Genomic DNA, 22194 nt, shown 5'->3' with positions numbered 1-22194 from the left:
AGCTTTGGGAATTTTGTTCTAGAAAAACCCAAGGGATGTCCAATCCATAAACATTAGCTATTTGACCACTTATCACAAGAACACTTATGCAGAAGACACCATGCAGAAACTGAGCTACTATACAACAACATAAAGTTAAATGCTCTTGGGAAAACAAAACATTAGAATGAAGCCTGAAACTTACTGCCTGCATGAACTCATTCAATAATTAATTTATTAAAACAGAGAGAAAAGCAAAAGTTCTTCATTAATAACCCTAAAGAGAACTGTGCAGCAGAGACAGAAAAGCCAGCCGTTCTACTAATTTTACAATATTCTATTACGGGATTTAGTGCTGTAGCTGATTTAAAGGAAGCCAAAAAATTTCTTTCCAATTGTCAAATGAAAGAGGTAGATTCATTTATATAAGGCCAGCTTTCCTTAACACTTTGAACTAAATTGTTTTTATTTAGAGCTTTTAAGATTACATTTGTGCCCTAAATATTCCAACATCTTAATACTCATCCCGTCCCCTGTTAGGACATTATTTTAAATGAAATGTAAAACAGAAGTCTTAATTAATTGATGATATTAAGGAACCTAAGTCACATCTCACACAGATGCTAGCTTATATGACATGGTAAAACTCCAGCTCTGTTCTCCATATTCTGCCTCTCTACAACCATCTTGTTAACTTCAATTTACAGATTATTCTTCCTAACTTCACAGTCTAATCAGATACATACTATTGGTCCCTGTTACCCAGCTGTTCCCCAACCACAGCTGCGTTTCACTGCTGTCTAGATTGATTACAAAACGTTTGCTGCGTCACAGGGCTCCTGGGAAATTCAGAGAGTATCACTGCAAGGAGTCTGGAGCTGAAATGGTTTACTACAGTTATACACCATCCAGGAAATGTGCTTTTGCAAAAGAACAGCTTTTTGCTCCCTATCTGCTGTTGGAAAATCAACCTCTCACTATGCAGAAAAAGTGAATCACCCAGTTACAGGAACAGCAACAAAAAACTACATAAAGGCTTTAGATGGATTTTTCTACTTTCCCTCAATTCCAAAGAAGAGATTTTTAGCTTTACTTCTTTCCCTTCCATTTTTCTCACCTCCATTTCCTTGCCTGGTGCTCCAAATACTCTGCCACCAAATGCCTAAAGAATTGGTAGGAGCTAGTAGCTGTTGCTGGAAGGAGGAAATACAGAGCAGTAACACATTTCGTTTTACTGGAGGCTCATAATGTAAATTGGTGTTTCATGAGCCATTTGAACAGAAAGGGACCAAACTTTAGAAAAGACAATTCACAAACAACAGAAGAGAGGGTTAGGGATCACTTAAAAAAAAAAAGAACACTCCTTAATTTATGAAGCCAGCATAAGGAAACCCACAGGCAGACTGTCCAAGCAATCACAGCTTTGGGCCATTCCTGTGCTTTCAGCTTGCTTCAGCAAATGCCATGCTTTCTTTAAAAACATCTTTCTGCTCCTCATAAAACAACTGTTTGGCTACAGAAAAGCTCTCCACTGAAGTTTTACAAGACCTTTTTCTTAACAGAATAATAATTATTTCTGCTGTTATTTAACCAGACTGCCACTTTCAGGCTAGAATTTCTGTGAAAACCTAAAGAGTACCATTATTTAACCACTTTTACCTCACCTCCAACGTGTAGAAATTTTGTTAGGATGTGCTGATTACCACTTGCAGCATCCCTCCTTTCCTTCCTTACTCATTCTGCTATGATTTGTTACACATGCAAATGAGCAGATTAGACACAAACAGTATGCATTTATATAGTCTTCACTTAAATGCCACAAACTGTCCTTTCCCAGGTGGTGTGCAACTTCCTACAGATTTGCATCCTCTGCACCTGTCCCCAGTGCAATCTGTCTCTGTTTGCCCCAGCCATGCCTTCTCCCAGAGCCACCAGCCCCTGGCAGTGCTGCTGCCATGTCCTCGTGTGTTGTCCCCACTGTCCTGCTGGCTGCTGCTAACCCTGGTACCACATGGCTCGGCTCTGCCTGCCCCCTCCAGCCTTGACTCAGCAGGCTGCTTTTAGAAAACTTGCAGAAACTTATCTTCAGGACTTCCAACACACTGTCAAAACTTGTTTTAAATCAGCCAGTATTTCCAAAAGTGTTCAAGGTATAAAAAGCCCAGCTGCATAATCCCCATTTCTTTAGGAAAACAAGTTTAAAAAGCAGGAATATAATTAGAACACTTCCATTTGAAGGCAAAAGGAGCAAGTCCCTCCATAGGAAAAAGAGGGAAAAAAAACCCACACCAAGAGCAAACAAGTGAAAATTCCTAAATATGTTTGAAAATACAGTAGTAGCTATTAAAATAGCATTGCACACAAAACTGATAAATAAGCATATTTCAGGGGCTGGATCAGAAATTGATGTCCTGCTCATTGGAAATGCTTCTTCACTAGCTAGAAACTTTGTTTTGTTACTATAGTTACTGTCACTACAAGTGGCCCTGACTAAGGCATGAAGTATTCGTTATATAAAACCTCGACGCAACTGCAGCCTTAAACTTCAGAAAGTACCAGCTCTGTGCTCAGTCCCCTTTGCAAATTCTATTCCAAGCCCAAACTCAAAATGCTTTGGTGCCAAATAGGGCACACTCTTGAGCAGCAGTTTACCAGCACTATTTAAGTGCTGAGAACATAATCAACATTGTTCACGATACACACTACAACTGTGAGGGAATTTAGATGGACTGTGCACTGTGCAAGGGAGCAGTGACTTCCTCCCTGGAAAATTAATGCTCTTAGCAGTGGCTATGAGGTACAAGAGAAACTGGCAAACAACCTTAATAAAATTTGCTGACTGACCATTGAATTTGATGGGAAAAAATGCCTGGAGCCAGGAAGCGCACCATGTAGAAAACACATCCTGCAGCACTGCAATTTTTTTATTTCATTATATTTTCATCAGCTTAGTTTGATGAGGTTTAACATCCATAAGAAAAAAAAATAAATATGCTCTCTTTCTTGGCCTTTAATATATTCAGGTTTCACATAATTTTCTTCTTGTTCTTGTGGGGGATATTTTCAGCTAGACAAACCGCTATTATGGATAATCTTGGAAAAGCAGCTTATGAGATCCCCAGTGAAAACAGGGAGATGACAGAACCTCACTTTTTAAGGGAGTCATCTGATGCTGATACTCCAGCACAATGTGCCAGTCTGCTTCAGGCCATCTGCACCATTCTCAGCTGTGCTTTTTTCCCCTACTTGGGTAGGGTAAAACAGCTTGGCTTTCCTTCTCTTCAGCTCGAAATCCAGACACTAAGCATTTTCTTAAAAGGCCAACAGCCCACACAGAACCTGCTTGCCAGTGACTGCAAGCACTAAACGAGTGCCAAGGTCAGAAAATACATCCGCTTGTACACTTGCTTTCCTGCAGTAAGCATTGCTCAAGGTTTGGGTCAAGCCAATGATCAGGGATATTTCTACTACAGCACTATTTAGTTAACTTCTGAAATGCCAGATGTAGCCATTTATGCTACTTAGCTTAAGCTTTAAGCAATTTAAATGCTACAGAAGACTGGAAGAGAATATCTTCTCTTTCCCTTCCGCCCTCAGAGCTGACACCCTGTACTATTCTTAGTGTGGTGTTAATTTCAGAGTTCACACATCAGAGGAAGCATTTCAAATTTATTCATTCATTTGTGAGAACCTCTACAGGGCTTTGTCCTTAATGACTGAGCAACACATTTTTTTTTCAGCTGTGACATTATTTGCTACCAGTCTTACAGCTTATTACAGCCTCATAAGTGCTTAAGGGCAAATCTGCCCTACCCTATAAGAAACATGATTTCCTTAAGGTGCTGTTTAGATACAGAATTGCTTCACTGGTTCTTCCCTATAATAACAGTGCTTACAGTGACACCTAAAACCATGATTTCTGTCTCTCCTATGTCTGGCAACTAATCCCAGATTAATGGTCATGTCTATGTAGGCAAATAATGAGTACCTGCTGGAATACATAATTTGTGAGTACTGCTTCTATCTTTTCGTGGCACTGCAACTTTGCACTGTACTGTTGCTTAGACTGTCTTAGAGAAAAAATAAATTATAGTTCAGCTACAATATTTTTTATGCCCAGAATTCCGGGGCTCAGGGTGCAAGCTGCTAAACCATATAAAATGAGACATTTGCTCTGCCATGTGCAGAGGCCAATTAAATGAGATCAGAAGTAGATACTGCCTTATCTCAAATACAGCTTTTGCACCAGAACTTCGCAGGAGATCTAGGTGGAGAAATGAGTAAAGTCTAAGTTAATAACTGATGAATATCAATTAAAAAAAACTTGCAAGGATTAGGCATGTTTTGAGCCAGTGAGGCATCTGAAGAAGTTGTATTTTTCTTTTAAGACTAGACTGACCTCTAGAACATCAAAAATCTGTACTAGAATTCCCTATACACTTTTCAGTGTTGCTATCACAGCTAATGAGCTGAATAAAATCCCACTGCAGCAGCTTATTTAGATACTGTCCTTCACAGTATCATGACAGGGCTTAAATAATAAACTAATATTGCAGAAGTTTAACACGTTTGTTTCTAAATCACCCCAGAAATTAAGTGAAAGGGTAAGCCTTAACTCAAGCTTGCTTTGCTGTCCTTCTTTCCCTATGTATCAGTCAAACCTTTTAAAACAATGTCTTGATCCAGGTGCATTTTGCTTTTTCTTTTTTTTTCCCCAATTGGAAGAAATGTAGTGGTCTTACACATGCAGGATAAAATCTGTCTGCCAAAACTAAGAAATACACCCTGTCTAGGGCAGTATGGAGAGGGGAATAACACCAAAGATCACAGGCTTTTAAATGCCAGTTTTCCTGCCCTGCACAATACACATTAGGACATCATTATCCTGCAGGATGTCCCTTCCTCTTCCCCACAGGCATTTTGCACAGGACCATGCCCCTGCTGTGGAAACCCTGACTAGGAAACCCTGACAGTGAACCAGCAGGCAATTCTTGGTTGCCACAGAAAAAGAAGCAACATAATTCGAGAGTTGCTAGTAGAGCAGGCTTCAATCCCTATTATGTTTGAAAATCATCTGGCGTGAAGGCTCCAAAGAGACCATATATACTGAAACTTTTTTTTCCTTAAGTGGACTTGAAAAACAAAAACCTTGTTTCAGCTGGCATTTCCAAACTGACAATGTGCAGCCTCTTGATTAAGATGGGACATAGTTTATACCCCTGGCAACAAAGAAGACTCCAGACATTTCCATCTGCTTTAACAGCAGAGCAATGAACAAGAAAATGTAGCACCCAGTTTAGTTTCAGGAGAATGTTTTTCATGAAAAGATAATTTAGTACATGCATCCTGACTTTTACATATAAATGTATATGAAGTAACACTAATTCATATAAGCACTCTGGATGCAAAGAAAACCAAACAAACCACAAATCCTTCCAAACAAACTCCCAATATTACTGTGCACAGCTTTCAACAAATCCTGCTACAGAACAGCACTATAGTGGTGGCTCAAAGGCAGCCAAAGTCTCAGTGCTCCCCCTCTCAGGGGCCATTCTTTCTGGAGATGTAGGAAGAGCACAGATTAAAGCAATCCCACATAGATTAAAAATCCTCCAGGGGTGAGATCAGCAACATGATCTACCCTAAATGAACACTGGCCCCATGCCACCTACCAGCAGCTTCCTGAGGCACATATTACTGCTAGCTGTCCCATTCTCGGCTGTTTTTGATGGCCTGGAAAGGCTCGGGATGGCCTTGGGACAGCCCGCGCTCCTAAGGACGAAAGGAGTCTTCAGGTTTTTTCTCGGTCTTCAGTGTTTATTAGTTTTTTATCTACAATATTTTCTCTCGGCCCGACAGAGGTCCGCACAGCACGTCAGCCATGAGCACACTGTGTGCCCTCAGGGCGGTCACTTATCTTTATACCCAAAACTACATATAAGATATTTACCTATTTTCCCCAATACCTTTCACCCTTATTGACAAGCGCACTTTTAGTAAGAACCAATCCCAAAGTGCCACCACCACCACAGAAGATGGACGACTAGAAGAAGAAGAAGGACAGGACACGCCCTAATTCCTCCATCTTGTCTCCCTAGAATCCCCCTGTACCGAAATTCTAGAACCTGTGTTTTACACTATAATTAATCTATCCTTTCACCATTTATCCCCGTGTGATCCTCCCATCCTCATACAGGTGTCGTCTCATGTGCAGGATCAAAGTCCAGCCACCAGACACTTCTGGCAACATTCCAGGACCTCCGGTTGTCTCGGTGACTCTGCACATCAGGACTGCTGTGCTGAGATCCCACAGCTAGCTTTATTTTAATACAGTACATAGGGCATCTAAGCCTTGGAGACTGCTTTGTGCAGGCCAGGAAAATCCCTGACACTCCAGCTCTCAGAGTCCTTGGCTGCTATGCAGTGCTATTTACCACCAGTGCTTTGCCTGCTGTGGTGGAGCATCCCCACCTCTTTTCGAGGCTGCACTGCGAAATCTGACTGAAATCAGAGTGCATCTGAGAAAGCTGGGTTTTACTGATGCCCTTGCTACTGCTTCTTTAAGCTGTCTCAAGTACTCATTCTTAACACCTGCCTTGCAAAAGCTCCAAGACCCAGGCTACTCAGTGCCCATCTGTCATTTCTGCATCTTTGTCTGGCAGGGAGTCCCAATCCTGGTGGGGGCCCTGGCACCTGCGGGAGGGAGATGCTCTATATTCTTCTCCTCAAGTGCCATTCTGCAATGCTGCATCACACTGGCCTCTCAAAGCACTTCTGCTGCAGTGGTCTGTGCAGGGCTAGAGGAGACCTAAAGCTGCTCCTCACAGCTGTATTGGTGTATCCCTTTGGATCATGCTGGATTACATCACTCCTACTTAAACATGAACTGAAATGACAAGGGGAAGAGTTTTCCCTTTTTCTTCCCAACACAGAAAGTGCCTACATTTTGAAGATCACACAAAATGGCTGACTGATGAAACTCATGGCGCAGGAGGCAGGGCTTCCTCTTTCACTCAGCACCACAGCTCCTTGCCAGCTGGTCATCTCTCCTGCTCATTACACACACTGCAGAGACATGTATATTCCCAGATGCGTTCAGACCCCCACTGCACTACATACTCTACCATCAATGGAAAGACATTTACCTTGTCCTGAGAAAATACAAGAAAAACTACAGGAAAATCTCAAGTCATCACAAGCACCCACATCACAGATACAAATGGCCAGATTGCAGAAGGAAAAAATAAATGAAAAAAATAGTATTAAAAATGTCCAGGAGTTTACTCCCTATGAATTTCAATTCAACTGCTTACTGGTATGAACTTGACTTGAGGTGCTAGATACCAACCTCCTGCCACTTCTCCAGCTGATACAGACATATGGAATAGAGTTCACTGATTAATTTCCAACAGTTCACATGTCCAGCCACAGTGCTCAAAACCACAATTCTATGTCATATTTGCATCATTCTGGGTTGAATTTTCTGTTGGTACATGTAGGAAAAAACTCTGCTAATGACTGTGCCACTTGATTAGGCCATTTAGCACTCCATCCTGATATTCTCTCTTCCTCCTAAAATACAGCCTTATAACTAATTCAGTGCCAAACTACATACATAACAGAAAGCTTCAATTCAAGGTAAAAGTGAATAAGGGAAAGTAAAATTATTCAGATTATCTCTTTCCTGTTGTAAAAATGTTAGCATAATAGGAAATATGTCATGATATCTTCTAAGACGTGTTGGTAACACAGAACTTCTAGGTTACAATCTTTCTCTCCATGATAAGACCTGCATTCTTCACTATCTTTCCTTTACAAACAGAGGCTAAAATATTAAGTAACATCAACACCGACTAATATCAAATAGTATGACTGTGCCTGCTTACATATTTGGTTCTGCAGAAATTAATGACAATGGAAACAGATGCTGACTTACCATCTAAGATGCAATTACTGCAAATATTTCTAAGACAGTGAAGAGCAAGGGCTTTCCCTGTTTTCAGAAGGTAAAAATCACATCTGTGGCTGAAAAATTACCATACTTAGTTTGTGTTCCCTGGTGCATTCTTCAGAACATCTGAATAAATCTGCCTCATTCTTCTTTTTGAAGAAAATACAAATCAAAACATTTTGTGCTCTTCTCATTAGATAAATAAATACTCCTAGGACATTAGAGCAGAAGTCACTCAAGTCTGAAATTTCCAGCTGGAAATAAAAATGCCACCCCTTTCACTGAGTGATCAGAACATTATACTCTACCCATCTCAAGACAACATAGCTTGACAACACTGCAGACTTCTTGGAAAGTCATTTCCTGCACTGAAAAACAATTTGCTAAGCATAATGTCCGTGCCTCTTCGTATTTCAGGATCTGATTTTCAGTAATGATTATCAACAGTAATTCCCAGTGAATTCTAATTTTTAATCTCAAAAACCAATTCCCAACAACAACAACAAAAAACCACTCTTGATCATCCTTGCACTTAAGACTTTTAAGAAGTTTCAGAAAATTCAGAAAACATTTTCCCATACTTCACTGGTAATCAGTTTCTGAGAGCCTCAGGAAACAATTTCAGATTATTGTATCTGTATGTTTGACAGCAAACTTTTCAAAGCCTTCACCAGATATAAAGCAATGAAAAAACAAGACAAGCTGGGTATTTTGTTTATTGACAGTGCCTTGAAGGAGTTCAGGAAGGCTCCAAAATCCTGTTTTCTGTCTGAATTTGCTAACAAAAGCTGGCACCCCATTCAGCCTCACTGAATACCTGTGTAGCCCCACAGCAGGAGAGGAAATTTAGAGCTGGGCTTCCCACACCAACACCACTTTTCTTCTTTGGTTCTCTTTTTAATTTCCAGGCAGCAAGCATGCCTTAGGTTCTCCTTGGGATCTCCATGAACCAGGTCTACCTTTGGAGGTCACAAAACCACCTAGTAGGAACAGAGGGATCTCAATCACTAAGTCTCTTCCTACCTTGGATAACCCCTACATGCACATACTATGGCTAAACTCCATTTCTAAAAGTTCCTACTGACAATGACTCTGCTGCCCAGATAATACACACATGCTATTTTTCAACATACTCTGGTATCCAGGGTAGACAGTCAGGGCTCCTTAACACTTCCTTTGAATATAAAGCAGAACAGACTGTTCTGCTGTTCAAAAGAAAATGGTCCCTACTAGGGAGCAGAGTGTGTTGGGGGGACTAACTCAGTGGTAAGGGAGATATACAGAGCTCTGAAGAACAGAACCCAGTGGCTTCCAGCTCAAATGAACCATGCTAGTCCTGCATTTTTGAATCTATTCTTAAATTCCTTATGTCTGCATTTGCATAACTAGTGTTACCTCTGAAAAGCCAAAACAAACATCTAGAAGCACTGCTGCTCACTATAAAGGCCTTAAATGCATGAAGGCAGTAGCCATTTACTCAGATACTAGAGAAAAAGTTATTATGAAATAAAATTGACTTTTCATCCAGAGGAAAGATTTTAACCATTACTGTAAAGGCTGGAAAACTGTTTATCTTTTCCTTCCTTTCATACCATACTAAGAAAATTAGTCTGCAGTAGGTTTCCTCTCTAAGCTCCACTTAACTCCTTTTATTCATATCCTGAACCCGGTGCTATGAGGGAATGGAATTCTCTCCAGTTACCTTTGAATCCAGCCCTGTAATTTTAAGATGGATTGATATCTTAATGGATTGATAACACAAATCCATTCCTGGCACAGACATTATCTAGGGGGATATTTCTTTCCACTACCTCAAGCTGGTGAATAAAAGGCTATCATGCTCACCTGCTGAATTTTTGTCTTCGATCAGACTATGACCCTTAGAGAAGCATGCATATGCCAACTAGAATCTGCCAAAAGAGGAATCCAATCTTGGGATACTGTAACTCAAAATTTCATCTTCTTTCTTCATCATGGGGGGTGAGGGGGGCAGTGCCAGAAGTGTGAAAATAAATCCAAACCAGAAAAAAGCACCCTAAAACTTCCTAAATTTTTTTTTTAGCTCTAGGTATCTGTGTTATCTTTAATAGAAGTCAGGAGACTACATTAAGGTTCTTCTTTCATATATTTGCCATAAAAATATTCAATATCATTACTAGTTCTACAGAGTATAGTCCCAATTATTGCAATATATCACCAAGGTTTTTAAAGGTTAATTCTATAAAAAACAGAGAACTGTAACATGCCAGCAGAAGCAAACATTCATGGTTACTACAGCAAAAGCCTCAGCTCAACCTTACCATCTCCACATCTCCTTTAGCGAATCACAGAAGCCTAACACATTTTGTATTCTTGTAGCACAGTACTGTTATATCAAGTACATTCTTCCATTTTTTATTACTTTGTATTATTGTCTGGGGCGTCAATAAAGAAATAAAAACATTTTTGGGTCACTCTCGCCAGCCAGGGTGTGAACACATCACTACAAGAAGTCAGATTACAAAAGCTCCACCCTTAAGAGTTTTCATTATCCTATTTATAAAAGTTGTCTAGCATGATCAAATGCTACAGCCAAAATATTAATCTGTCCTTGCTTTAGATCTTACATCCTTGAGGAATTCAAACAAAACAGTATTCTGAGAATTTTAACAAGCTGCTTTCTCACCAAGATGTACTGACTTCCTTGCCTCCTGCCTAATGATGAACTGGAATCATAAAAAATGGGCGGATCTGATTCTCTAAGGCTGAGGCCACCACCACTTCCATGAGAAAAGTGGTAAAACCATTGCAGGGCATGCACAGCTGTCATTCCTGGGGGTGAGGGGGGAGGGGTAGGGGCCACAACTATCCTCACTTTACAGTGACAGTGTGGATCAGCCACAACACAAAGGTGGGCAAACCACTGACTGAGGGACAACTGGCTCTGGGTTCTCCATGAAGACTACAGGCAAGAACACAGGCCTACTTTACTGCTGTCAACAGCACTGCTGGACTCTACCACTGCCCAAAAAGATACGGCTCAAAGAAGGCACGAGTTGTTTATTTTCAACACACAAGAAAGAGCTTGACAAGCAATGGAAAGAGAATTCAAACTAGAAATTAGTTTAATCCTGCATTTTGAGATCCTGATTTTACATCAGGGTTGGAGAGGTTTTTTTGAGGCAAATGGAAGCACCTGGTAAATGACATTGCTTGTATTCCACAGAATAGCTCTCCCCACAGTAAGTCGGCACCAGACTATGATAAATAAATCTTGCCAGACGATTATTTCACATGGCCTTAATGAAATTAATGTAGCAGGGATGAAATCAAGGACATTTTCTGTCAGTAAACCACTTCTAGTCTAGAAGAGAACTTTATATTTTGAGGGCTGGCTGTAACAAATAAACCATTTCTGCTAAAACAACATCAACACAACATGCACAGTTCCTCAAGCAGAATTTACTTCCTTTTTTATAAACACTTTCCAAGATACACATTTAATATTTATTGGCATTTTGAGCCTTTTTTTTCACTCCATTTAAAGTAATTACTCTTGTGCTAGCTTTTTGTAGAACAAAAGCACCTGCATTTGACACATACATTGCTCCAGAATACCAACCCACGTTTCTTTTTGAGTCTTTATGTGTAGAACAGCAGTACTTCCCAGAAGTTTTGTTATTTCTCTTTGTAACTAGTTTACAAACTCTGAGAGCAACAGAATAGTGACTTATAGTCTAGAAAGAGAAGGAATATTAACATGTGTTCATTTAAGAGAGTTACTACCCCTGTGCAACAAGCAGAACTGCCACAGAGACATGACAATTTAACAAAATATTCACCATCACATTGGGCAGCAGTTAGATGGTGTGACATGTAATGCCAGAGGACTGCATTGTTCTAACATAAAGGGGAGCCATCCAGGAGACATGAAACTACCCAGTGAACAACAGAATAGGTTTGGATAAGCAGTCTGGGAGCAACAGAGTATCCATAAAATGGATATGCTATTTCCAGCTTTATACTTGGTATAGACATTCATTTTTTTTCCTCTTCTGGAAGCTAACCAATTAAAGCTAAAAGATGACCAGAAAGCAAAACAGTAATCTGGAAAAGTGACTGAATTAGGAAGGCAAAAACACTTTTCTACAAGCAAAACTGGAAGGAGGAAATATTACTAGCTGAAAATAAAGGAGTATGTTAAGCTCTGTGGTAGATTCTGCAGGGTGCTAGACCCATGGGACTTCTGCATGGAACATTGTGAGATGGATACAGACTTTAAAAAGCAAAATTCTTTCTAAATAAACAATGAACTACTTTAAGAAGATCATCTGGAGGGCAAAGGAGTGTTCACTAAGATTATTTCTTCCCTGAGACAAGCCTGTGAAGGTAATCACTGCCAGACTCAGGTAGAACACCGCCCAAAGGCTGGCCTTTGAGCTGGAAAAAAATTACAGGAACCCATCTTCAGAAAGGCTTATGATTAGCATTACTGACCTGGAGGGAAGACACCTGATGCTAACAGGAGTCTTCTTACCCAAATGTGCTGAATATAGTCCTTTTGAAAATATATACCAAAGCCAACTGTTGGTACAGCATTCATTTGCTTCTTTTAAAAGCATACCATCATGGACAGAATGTAAAATCACTAAGTTTCATCCTGGGCAGTCTCAGCCCATAGAGAAGTGTCAGCAACTTTTCAGATTATACCTTCCATTTAAAGGTTGCTATTTCTATCTTTTACAGTCAGGGCAAGACAGTGTATTTCTTCTGGCTCAGCCCAGCCTGCAATATGTTCAGCAGAGTTGGCTCTCATTCTTCTTTTATGAAGTCTTCCTTTGTCATTGCTTGACAGTACATTCAAGTGCTCAAATTCAGTCAGTGATTCAGTGACTGGAATGTAATGGATTTGTTACTACAGGCCACCTTTCAAGAACTCATCTTCCCAAGTTCGTTTTGTGCCTTTTGGATATCCAGCTCTTCAACATCTCAGTCCAAACCACTGCACCTTTCACTGTATTCAGTGCCTACACTTCACATCCCTCCTCCCTGAGCACCACATCAACCTCTGAAATGTACAGTAAATGTTTAAACACACGAACAAGGGGCACTTTCAGACATATTTGGGTCAGTGTATGAAGTTCATGCCAAAGGATGTTGTGTGTTAGCTGTGCAATGCAGTACATTTTTTCCAACTGCTTCAGCCAACAGCCAACCACATGAACTACCCTAAAAATTTTTTTCTTTAAAATTTGTAATAAAAGAATTTAATAAAAAAAAAAAAAAGCAGCAACTAACTCATTTTAATTACATACAGAGACTAGGGAAACAGTATGAGATGGCTGTAGTTTGGGTCAGCTAAGTCCTTAATTTTTTACATCTTACGCTTTCTTTTATTTAGGATATCCATCTAGGTAATGCTTCTGGGGTTTTTTTCTGCCATCTACAGAGCCCTAAGGTCCTTTAATGTAGCTTTCATCATCTTTTCTCAATACATGCCATCAAACTGTGCTTCCAAAAAGAGATGTCATTAGGAAGGGAGCCCCTAGGCACCACATTACACAGTTGCCTGGTTCATATAAATGTGAATTGGGAAAAATAATCAACCACTTTTAAATACAGCTTTAAAATCATGCAGTTGAACTTGCCTACACTATTTACATGAAACATCTTGTAGTCATTCCACACAGTAGTAAAATTAGCATTTTTCTATAAGGCAGTAGCAAGTGGAGACACACAATAGCATCAGGTCTTTGTCCCTTCAAAGAGGTTTCACAAAGCAGTAAAGCCCTTCTAGCACAAACTGCACTAGAAAGCCTAAAATGGTTCCAAATTTGGTACAAGCTATAGATGTACTCTGTTATTTTTGCTTTCTCCCTCTTTATTGGATTCTCATTCCTTTTTTTCAGAAACACTTGTTTAATTCTATCTTTTAAGCTTTTTTTTTTTTCTCCTTGCCTTGGAACTCTGACATTCTTTCTCCATTCCCTCACTCATGAGTTATTTGCTGGCTGGTTAAGAAAAAGACCCACATGGAGACAGGGCAGTCACACAGCAGAGGCAAGAAGCCAGCCCCCACTCCTCCATCCATGTGTACCTGTGAATGAGTCTCCCTGTCAGCCTTGGTACACTCCCCTGTGTGTGCAAGGAGCAAAGAGGGGTCCTTCCAAGGGCACACACTTTAGCAAGGCTGTGTCTAGGGGCAAGCATGAACCTGGGCCTTCACTACCAATACTAAATTGCTTCTACCAGAAACAACCAATTCTCCAATTCTGCTACTCCTTGGCAAAGGTCTTTGTGCACATCAAAATTCACACCCACAGAAACGTAAGAGATAACAGTCTTATCAGCTTTGGGGAAATCAGATTACCAGACAGCACAAAGGAACCCACCCAGCAGCCCTCCAAGTTACTTTGCATACAATGCTCGCCATGTTTTGTCCTCCCCTGAAACATAAATAATCAGTAACCGCTGGGGGAAAGATCCAGGACATGATGGACCAGTCGGTCAATTGGACAAGGCAAACACTCTTCTCCTGACATAAACAACCTCTTCCTCTGTCTTGTGTATCTTTAGGTGTTTTTGGTAGTCTTCAACAAACATCTAATCTCCAACAGTACAATGTGACCTTTCACTGTATGAGGGGTTTTTACTTTGTTTATCACTTTAAAACCCTAAATCACAATTCAGCAGCCACTGGGCTATTTCCTGCTTCAGTCATACCTATGTTCACAATCTAAAGAGCAAAGCTGGCTTCATTTTAAGTGTTTCCATTACTAGTTTCCACTTCATTCTCAAAGAAGCACAGTCTTAGCTCCTCACATACACAAAGCAACTAACCTCAAAAGCACAGGCAGCAAAGCTATTTTAAATGGCAACATGTAGTTTGCAATAAAAACATTATATGCTGATACAGCACTGAAAGATCCTAAAGCATTCAAGCTCACATTTACACAGCCTCAATCTTCCTATGACCTGCCTTTGCTCTGTTTAGACAACATTCCACTCAGCTTCTGGACTAAACCTGTGGAGGCTGCTCTCTCTTGCTACTGAGAATGCAGGCTATCTAAAGGTAATGATGCACAGGTTTAGAACACTATTTAAGCACAGGCAATTGCAAATGAAAGTTGGTTTTCCAGCAATGCAATAGGATTTTCTGCAGTTTGGCTGAGAAACTCAGCTAGTATGAAATCACCAGATGATACTAGAGTAGCTTTAATTTTTGCACAGAACAGACAAATTCCTTGTTTTGAAAGGTCATGACAGTAAATTGCACGGAATTCAATTTACCTCCCTCAGATGGATGAGGGTCTGACTCAAACAGAGAACAGTGGAAGCCTTTGGCTCCAGGAAGTCTGTGCTGATTCAAACCTACTCCTAGGCAGGCAAATCATCCTTCCTCTCAGCTATACATTATCACAGCTTGTGATTTTCAATTGATCTTTTCCCCCAGATGTCATATTGTAGCAAATTGTGTCATAGATGATCATCAAAATAATGGTCATTGCAAGAAAAAATTGTTTTTAACCAGGGAGTCATCAAATATATAATTACTTGTGATACAGACACTGTCATAGTTGTCTCACCCTCGTTTCTCCACATCTAAAGTGAAATACAAAAAACTACAGGAAACAACACCCTCATCACAATACAGAAGAACAAATACTGGAAAAGAAAACAAGTGTAAGGATTACAGAAAGACTGTGAAGACAGAAAGTAAAAGAATACCCTCCCCAGGAGGGGAGTGACACACCTGTAACACTTGTGATTTAACAGGCTCCTTGTGTACAACTGAGAACAACAGCTGGTGAGCAGCTCATTCCTGACTGGATGATTGGCACCAGGCAACAGCTCTTACCTAAAGCTTTCTGGGTATTCAACAACAGCCATGTTGATAACATCCAGTGCATGCTGATAGTGCTTCTGAGCTGAAAAGAGGAGGGCCAGTAGATGAAGTGAATTCATGTCATCTTTGCACAGCTGCAGGGCTTCTTGAAGATGGTCTATAGCATCTGAAATCTAGAAGGAGATGGCGTAGAAATTACAAGAGAACACATCACTCTTTCAGTCCTACATTATACCTCAAAAATAAGAACAAATAGAGTAAACAGAAGTTCTGAAGAAGTTTTGCTTAGGCACCTTTATTATCAAAACAGGCTGCCAAAATTAACAGACTGCACTACTTGAACAAAACCCACACATTCTAGAGAAAGAAGTCCACAGCATTACTAAATCACTGCTTATAAAGAAGAGCAGCAGACCTGATCCCATCAACCCCCTCATCCTTTGGCATGGTGATTCTATGATGTAAACATATCCACCACAGATGCCCAAATCTCAGCTCCATTTTCTAGGATGAGTGGCTGGCTCTTCAGCTGGGGGTGAACACTGCACATCTCTGCTGCATTTTGTCTCTCATAATGGCCCAAGAAAGTCTTTCATGATTTGGATCAAGAACATAAAAATGAAATTTGAATGTTCAAGGATAAAAGAGTCAAGATTTAAAATGCTGTCAAAAAAAGAAATATATTTGCAAGTAGTGATGTAAAGAGCAGTCCTGACAGTCACAGCAGCAGCATGTTATTAGAACCAAGTCTCGTTTGGCAGAAAACTTAACATCTATAATGAATGCAAGTCTATCACATGCTCTTTGTGATCCAGTACACTATTTTAGACTATCTGGTCAAAAGGGAACTTCTTAGCAGATTTTCTTTAGTTTGTTTACTGGTAAGTTTTATGTAGAGGATTTTCTTTAAGATTCTCTAGTGTCTCAAATTACTGTTACATAAATTATTGCATTTCTGTGGCTCTGGAAAGCTGCAGAAAACAAAGCATAAAAGTGTATAAATTGCTTTTCCTCATGTATGCTTTCCTGCTCCTTCTCTTAACGGATGGAGAATGCAGTTCCTTCTTTTCTACTATGAGAACTTCCCACCTAGCACAGCCTTACAGACATTCTACCCGGGCAAACCACCAGTGTCAAATTCCCACCGCCTCCACAGACCTCTCACAAAAACAAGAAGCACATAACTAAGGAAAGCAACAATCACACCACCTGCAGCTACTACAGAGGTTGTTGATTACCTAAAGTCCAGGTATCCTTCTGGGAGCAGTGCATATTCTGTTCATATGACAACTTCATCCTAATGTCCAAGTGACATTTCTCTGTTGCTGTGCACACATGAGCCATGGTACTTAACTCTGTATTACTGGTGACTCCATGCAAGCCTGGAGATCAGTGTGACTGCTCCAGACATAACCCCAAACTGGCACTTGGCCCACAGCATGAAAACTGCTGAATGTCCTGGCTTGGATTCAGACTGGGATACATGACTGACTGCTCAGCTTTAGTGAATTACTGCTTGTCAGTGGAGCTACTTTAACTACATGTGTTATTAAAGCCTACTGCAAGGGTAAACACGTTGACCTAATCACTCACATTCCCTCAGCAGTTTACTAGAACACATTTTCATACAATATAAAAATTCTAGCAATGACAATACAACTTGGAGCCAGGACCAGACAGTGGTGGGCCCAGATCTGCTTGTTCACAAAGTTGTTCATAGATATACCAGAGGTATATAAATTTGACTTGTTAAAACAAAGCTGCTGTCAAGACTTCTTGCACTCAGGACTAAAAACCCTTCTATTTCTTCCTATTTCTGTCTCAGAGCTGCACAAGTACCCAAAAAGAAAATACAAGTTTGGGGAAAAGTTAATTAGAAGAAAACCTGCAAATCAAACAACTGGAGAAGACTTGGAGCAACCTGTTCCAGATGATCCTGCTTTGAGCAGGGATTGAACTGGGTGATCTCTAAAGGTCCTCTTCAAACTATTCTATAATTAAGACTTGGGAAGGGGATCCTAATTTGCTAGTATGAATCAGGCAAAGAATAACACTTGCAACTAATGCCTTTACTGAGGGACTTCAAAACTGTTGGGGTGCTTGACCTTACTCATGTGAGAATATGCAAACTGAGACCTGCTTTACGTGTTGAAAATGACTTAGGATCAAACTGCAGGTAGGTCCACACCCCTAAGAGAAGCTGGCCATCCAAGGAGCTCTGCGACTCTGTTGCAACATCCATGAAATAGAGCAGCAAAAAAGTGAGTTGTGGTCACTCCTGCAAACCTGTGTCTGCTGGAGAGGCAGCCACATACTGCTGGAAGAAATGTCATCTAAAGTAATTCTGTTCTGTAGTATGGGGCCTGCAATGGTTACATCTCATTTCAGTGCTTCCCTCTAGTATCATCAGAGTCACAGGCAATAGCTGGCCTTAAAAATTAATCATGCTTCCCTGGCACCTCATTTATTAACTTGAGTCCAAAAAGACTCCTTAGTGCTGTAACACCATTACTAGCCTACACAGTACTGCTGCATAATTAGAAACAGTGGACAAAAATAACATGAACTCTCTGCCTTTACAGAAAGCATTATCTGAAACAACAACCTGCAACAGACTAGATGCAATGAAATACAAACTAAATTTCTACATCAACAAAAGCAAGATATTTGGCAGCAGTCAACACAAAACTTCTTTTGAAAGATGTATTTTTATTTAAGTAAATATATAATTTGAGAAAGATGGAAGCTGGTGTCACCCCAGATGGCACCCTGAAACGTCAGGGCTTTATCAGAGGTAGGCTGCCAGTTTAAAATTCCCTACCAGTACTGCACTTTAAAATAATCTTATTTCAGCTGGACTGCAAGTCTAAGTAGGGCCTACAATTAGAAGAAGCTACAGTTCCCTGATTTATCATTCTGTTAACAAATATACCACATGTTTTGCATGGCACACAGGTATCTTCACATCACACTGATTAGGGAGCAAAGATGCTGCAGTAGGCCAGAAATAGCATCCTGCAGCATTACCAAAATAATGCCACAATATGGATTGTTTAGGCTGCCTTTTATATAGTAGGATTTATTTCAATAATGCTATGTGTCTCCTTAAAAACAATGTTGATACGTCACAATTACAGGTATAAAAAGGAAAACAGAGTAAGTGTAAAAAATACTTCCTAACAGTAGAATGAACTTGGGTATTTTAAATGGTAAATGAAACAGGAACCCTTAAAAGGGATTTTCAGGCCTTATAATTTCACGTCAGTTGACAGTTACACTTAATTAACCATTACAACTACCCACTCCATCTCTTTTTATAGCATGGAAAGGAGAAAGCTTTACTGACTGGCAAGAGTTTCCATTGAAAACAGACTTGCTACAGTTCACCAGAACCTCAGGAAAATAGGTATACACCTATGGGTTATTACTTAGTTCTTCCTACAAGCCATTCTTGATCACCAGAACAATCTAGGCTAGGATGTAGGCAGAAAAGCAGCATGTTGCTTTTCAGCAGAGGAGGCAGTTGGTAATCTGGGAAAAAGACAGAATAGAACTACCTACACCCAAGGAGTCACTGAAAAAACCACCTCTTGAATACCTCCTAAAACAGAGCTCCTCTCTTGGGCAGACAGCAGCCTCTCCTCCTTGAAACCAAACAAAAACTGGGCAAAACAGCTGAAATATTTTCTCTGCTCTCTTAAGTGTTGTTTATCTTAACTGTATATCCAGACACTTGGGAAGGAAGTAGGTGCTTTCTGGATAGTGCCACTTGAAACTTGAGGTCTCTTGGAAGTCCACAGGAAACTGGTGAGACTTACAGCGCTCAGCTGCTGACCCTTAGCCATCTTTCCCTCTCCCATTTTCATGAAAAGAAAGGTTAGATCTAATCAAGTATTAAAATGGCATGATGCCTATATAAGTTGTTTTTACATATTCAGTACTGATTTACACGGCAGTCAAGGTCACAAACACCACCACCCCCAAAAAATCCGGATTCAACACTTAAAATTAACAAGAGTGCTGCTGACTCTAGAGAGTAATTTCCATAGAAACCGGTCTGCTTTTTAAAAAACAAGGCAATGCATTAAAATCAGTGAGCTTTAAAATGTTCATTCTACCTTGTTTTTGCTGATCCAAGTGCTGTTACCACAGAAACAGGAGAAGCAGCCGAACCAGGCACTGGGAGTGGGGAGCTGCAAGTCTCATTTGTCACTGGGCTCTGCCAGCCCACTGCAGGTGGAGATATCCACTGCAGCAAGCACAGACCAGGCACTTCAGCTCAGGGGGAAAACCAGACTGAGAGACCCTCCTTACAGAACAGGTTATTCTACACTGTGTTTGGCTGAAAAAGCCACTACAACACTCTGGGGCTGATGTAGACCTCCCAGTCTTCCCAGTGACTCCAGTGGTCTTTAAGACATGCACACATACAACACTCATTATCATCATTTTTTATCTTGGTTGCTGGTGGTTTCAAATGCCAACTCTGCATGAACCTTTTATAACCGTTCCTCCTCTGTCACATCCTCATCTCATGTCAGAGGGATGCCTATGTTTTTCCATTTCCCCTTTGCCTCCCCCAGTGGTGACAGAAACAAGTGCTATTGGAAATATTTTACAGCCTTCCAAGGAAGATTAATTGCTCCAGCTTTGCTTGGCACTCTACTGGTCAGCTGCCTCTCTTGCTTTGTTCCATGAAAACACTGTCTTATCTATGCAAGCTGATACCTATATTTTTCAATGCTGGGTACAGTTACCTTATTTATTGACCCTGACTATGGAAACAAAAAGGTCTATTTGTTGAGCAAAACACTAAGGTATTATATTATATTATAACCTACTATGCAGAAAAGGCCTGATTTATTGGTATTATAGCATTGCCTGATGAAAGCCCTAACTGTGATGTTCAATAGTTAATGCAATCTATCAAAAAAGGTATCATTTTCTTTCAGTTAATCAGAAAGAGAATATATTAGATACTTTAAATAATTAAGTATATTAAAAATGCATTACCAAATGTTTATCATTAAGTAAACTGGCAAAAGAAGAGTAGGGTATTTTACAGCAGTCTAAAAATACAGAAGTCTCAGGTATCTCCTCTCTGTCCAAGCATGCATTAAAGATTTATATCTCACTTGATGGGAGAAGAGCAGGAGCACCATGGCAGGGGTCAGGCTGACACTACACAATACACTGAGATCACACAGCTGTGGGAGCAGAGGCGACTGGCATAACATCGGGGATGAAAACACACAGGTGAACTAGACAAAAGAGGAAAGTGAACATGGGGACAAGAGACTGAATAGAAAGAACAGGAGGGAAGGGAAATGAAGCAACAAGAGAGATGAAACAACATGGCAAAGACAGGCTACAACCAGAAAAAAAAAGAAAGAGTTAAAATGCCAGTAACAGTGAAAACAACAAAAAATCAATGACCACAGAAATCTTCATTTTATTTTTCAGGATATTTCAGCTGAAAAGCTGTAATTCTTTACTCATGGCAAGCAGAAGAGGTAGCAAATCAAACCATCTCCCTATGAGGCAAAAGCTGTGAGAGAAAAAAGGGTAGCTGGGTGTTTTTTAATGAAAGACCCTGAGCAAACTGCATCATAAAGCAGCTAGTAGGCAGATGAGAAAGTTAAATAAGCCATTTTAATTATCCTTTCTTATTGCAGGCTCACAGCACACTGCTCTCATTATGAAAGGGTTACAAAAGTGACATTATCAAGAGGGTGCTCTCTTGGAACAATTAGTTTAACCTAATGAACACACAGCTCCCCTAATTAGCTCAGGAAAGTAAGAAATACCCAACTGTTCAACTCCATAGTGTAGACTAGGGAGAGCAAACTGCAGCAAGCAGAAGGCCTGCCAAAGAAAGAAACTACAATGATGAAATTTCAAATCTAGCTAGAGAGGTATTTAAAAAACAGAAGCCACTCCAATAAAGACTTTAGCTTTTAAACAGAAAGGACAGAGAAATACAACACCCCAGTTTTAAGAAAAAGGGGCAGAAAAATAAAGCACAGCCCAAGTGGTTGGGTTTTTTTTTTTGAAAGGCAGTGCAGAGCATTTTCTGATCAGCTTCACTTTTATGAGTTAACACCTGCAGCAGCATTCAAATGCCAACTAATCCCACTCTCTGCAGAGCTCCAGTACGCGTCAGAGCCTGGCGTCAAACGTGCCCAAGTTTGGAATAAAGCGATCCCAGCGCGCGATCTGGCACCGCACTGAGCCAGGCACAACGGGACAGCCTCTGGAGTGGCCTGTGCGGGACAGGGACACCAGGGAGCAGCAACAAACATACCTCCTCATCCCACACACACAAGGCTGCTCCAAGGCTGCTCAGGAGTTAGAGCTGAACACATTCCCCAGGGAAGGCCATTCCATGTGCCATAGAATTATTATTTTTAGAGTAAGAATTAAAAAATATTTTACATAA

The 22194-nt window shown here is 40.4% G+C and overlaps 1 protein-coding gene across 3 annotated transcripts in view; it reads right to left on the bottom strand.

The window, feature by feature from the left end:
- The window catches only part of TTC7A (tetratricopeptide repeat domain 7A), a 168371-nt gene that overhangs the window by 72343 nt on the left and 73834 nt on the right, over positions 1–22194 (bottom strand). For all 3 annotated transcript variants that reach the window (XM_059469396.1, XM_059469397.1, XM_059469398.1), the window contains one exon: positions 15768–15928. In XM_059469396.1, coding sequence (XP_059325379.1) covers positions 15768–15928 — 161 coding nt within the window. The remainder of the gene's footprint in view (positions 1–15767; positions 15929–22194) is intronic.

This window comes from Ammospiza nelsoni, chromosome 3 (genome assembly GCF_027579445.1).
Source record: "Ammospiza nelsoni isolate bAmmNel1 chromosome 3, bAmmNel1.pri, whole genome shotgun sequence".
Classification (NCBI taxonomy): domain Eukaryota; kingdom Metazoa; phylum Chordata; class Aves; order Passeriformes; family Passerellidae; genus Ammospiza; species Ammospiza nelsoni.
The sequence above is the reverse complement of the archived record's forward strand: the minus strand, read 5'-3'. Positions and strand labels throughout refer to the sequence as shown.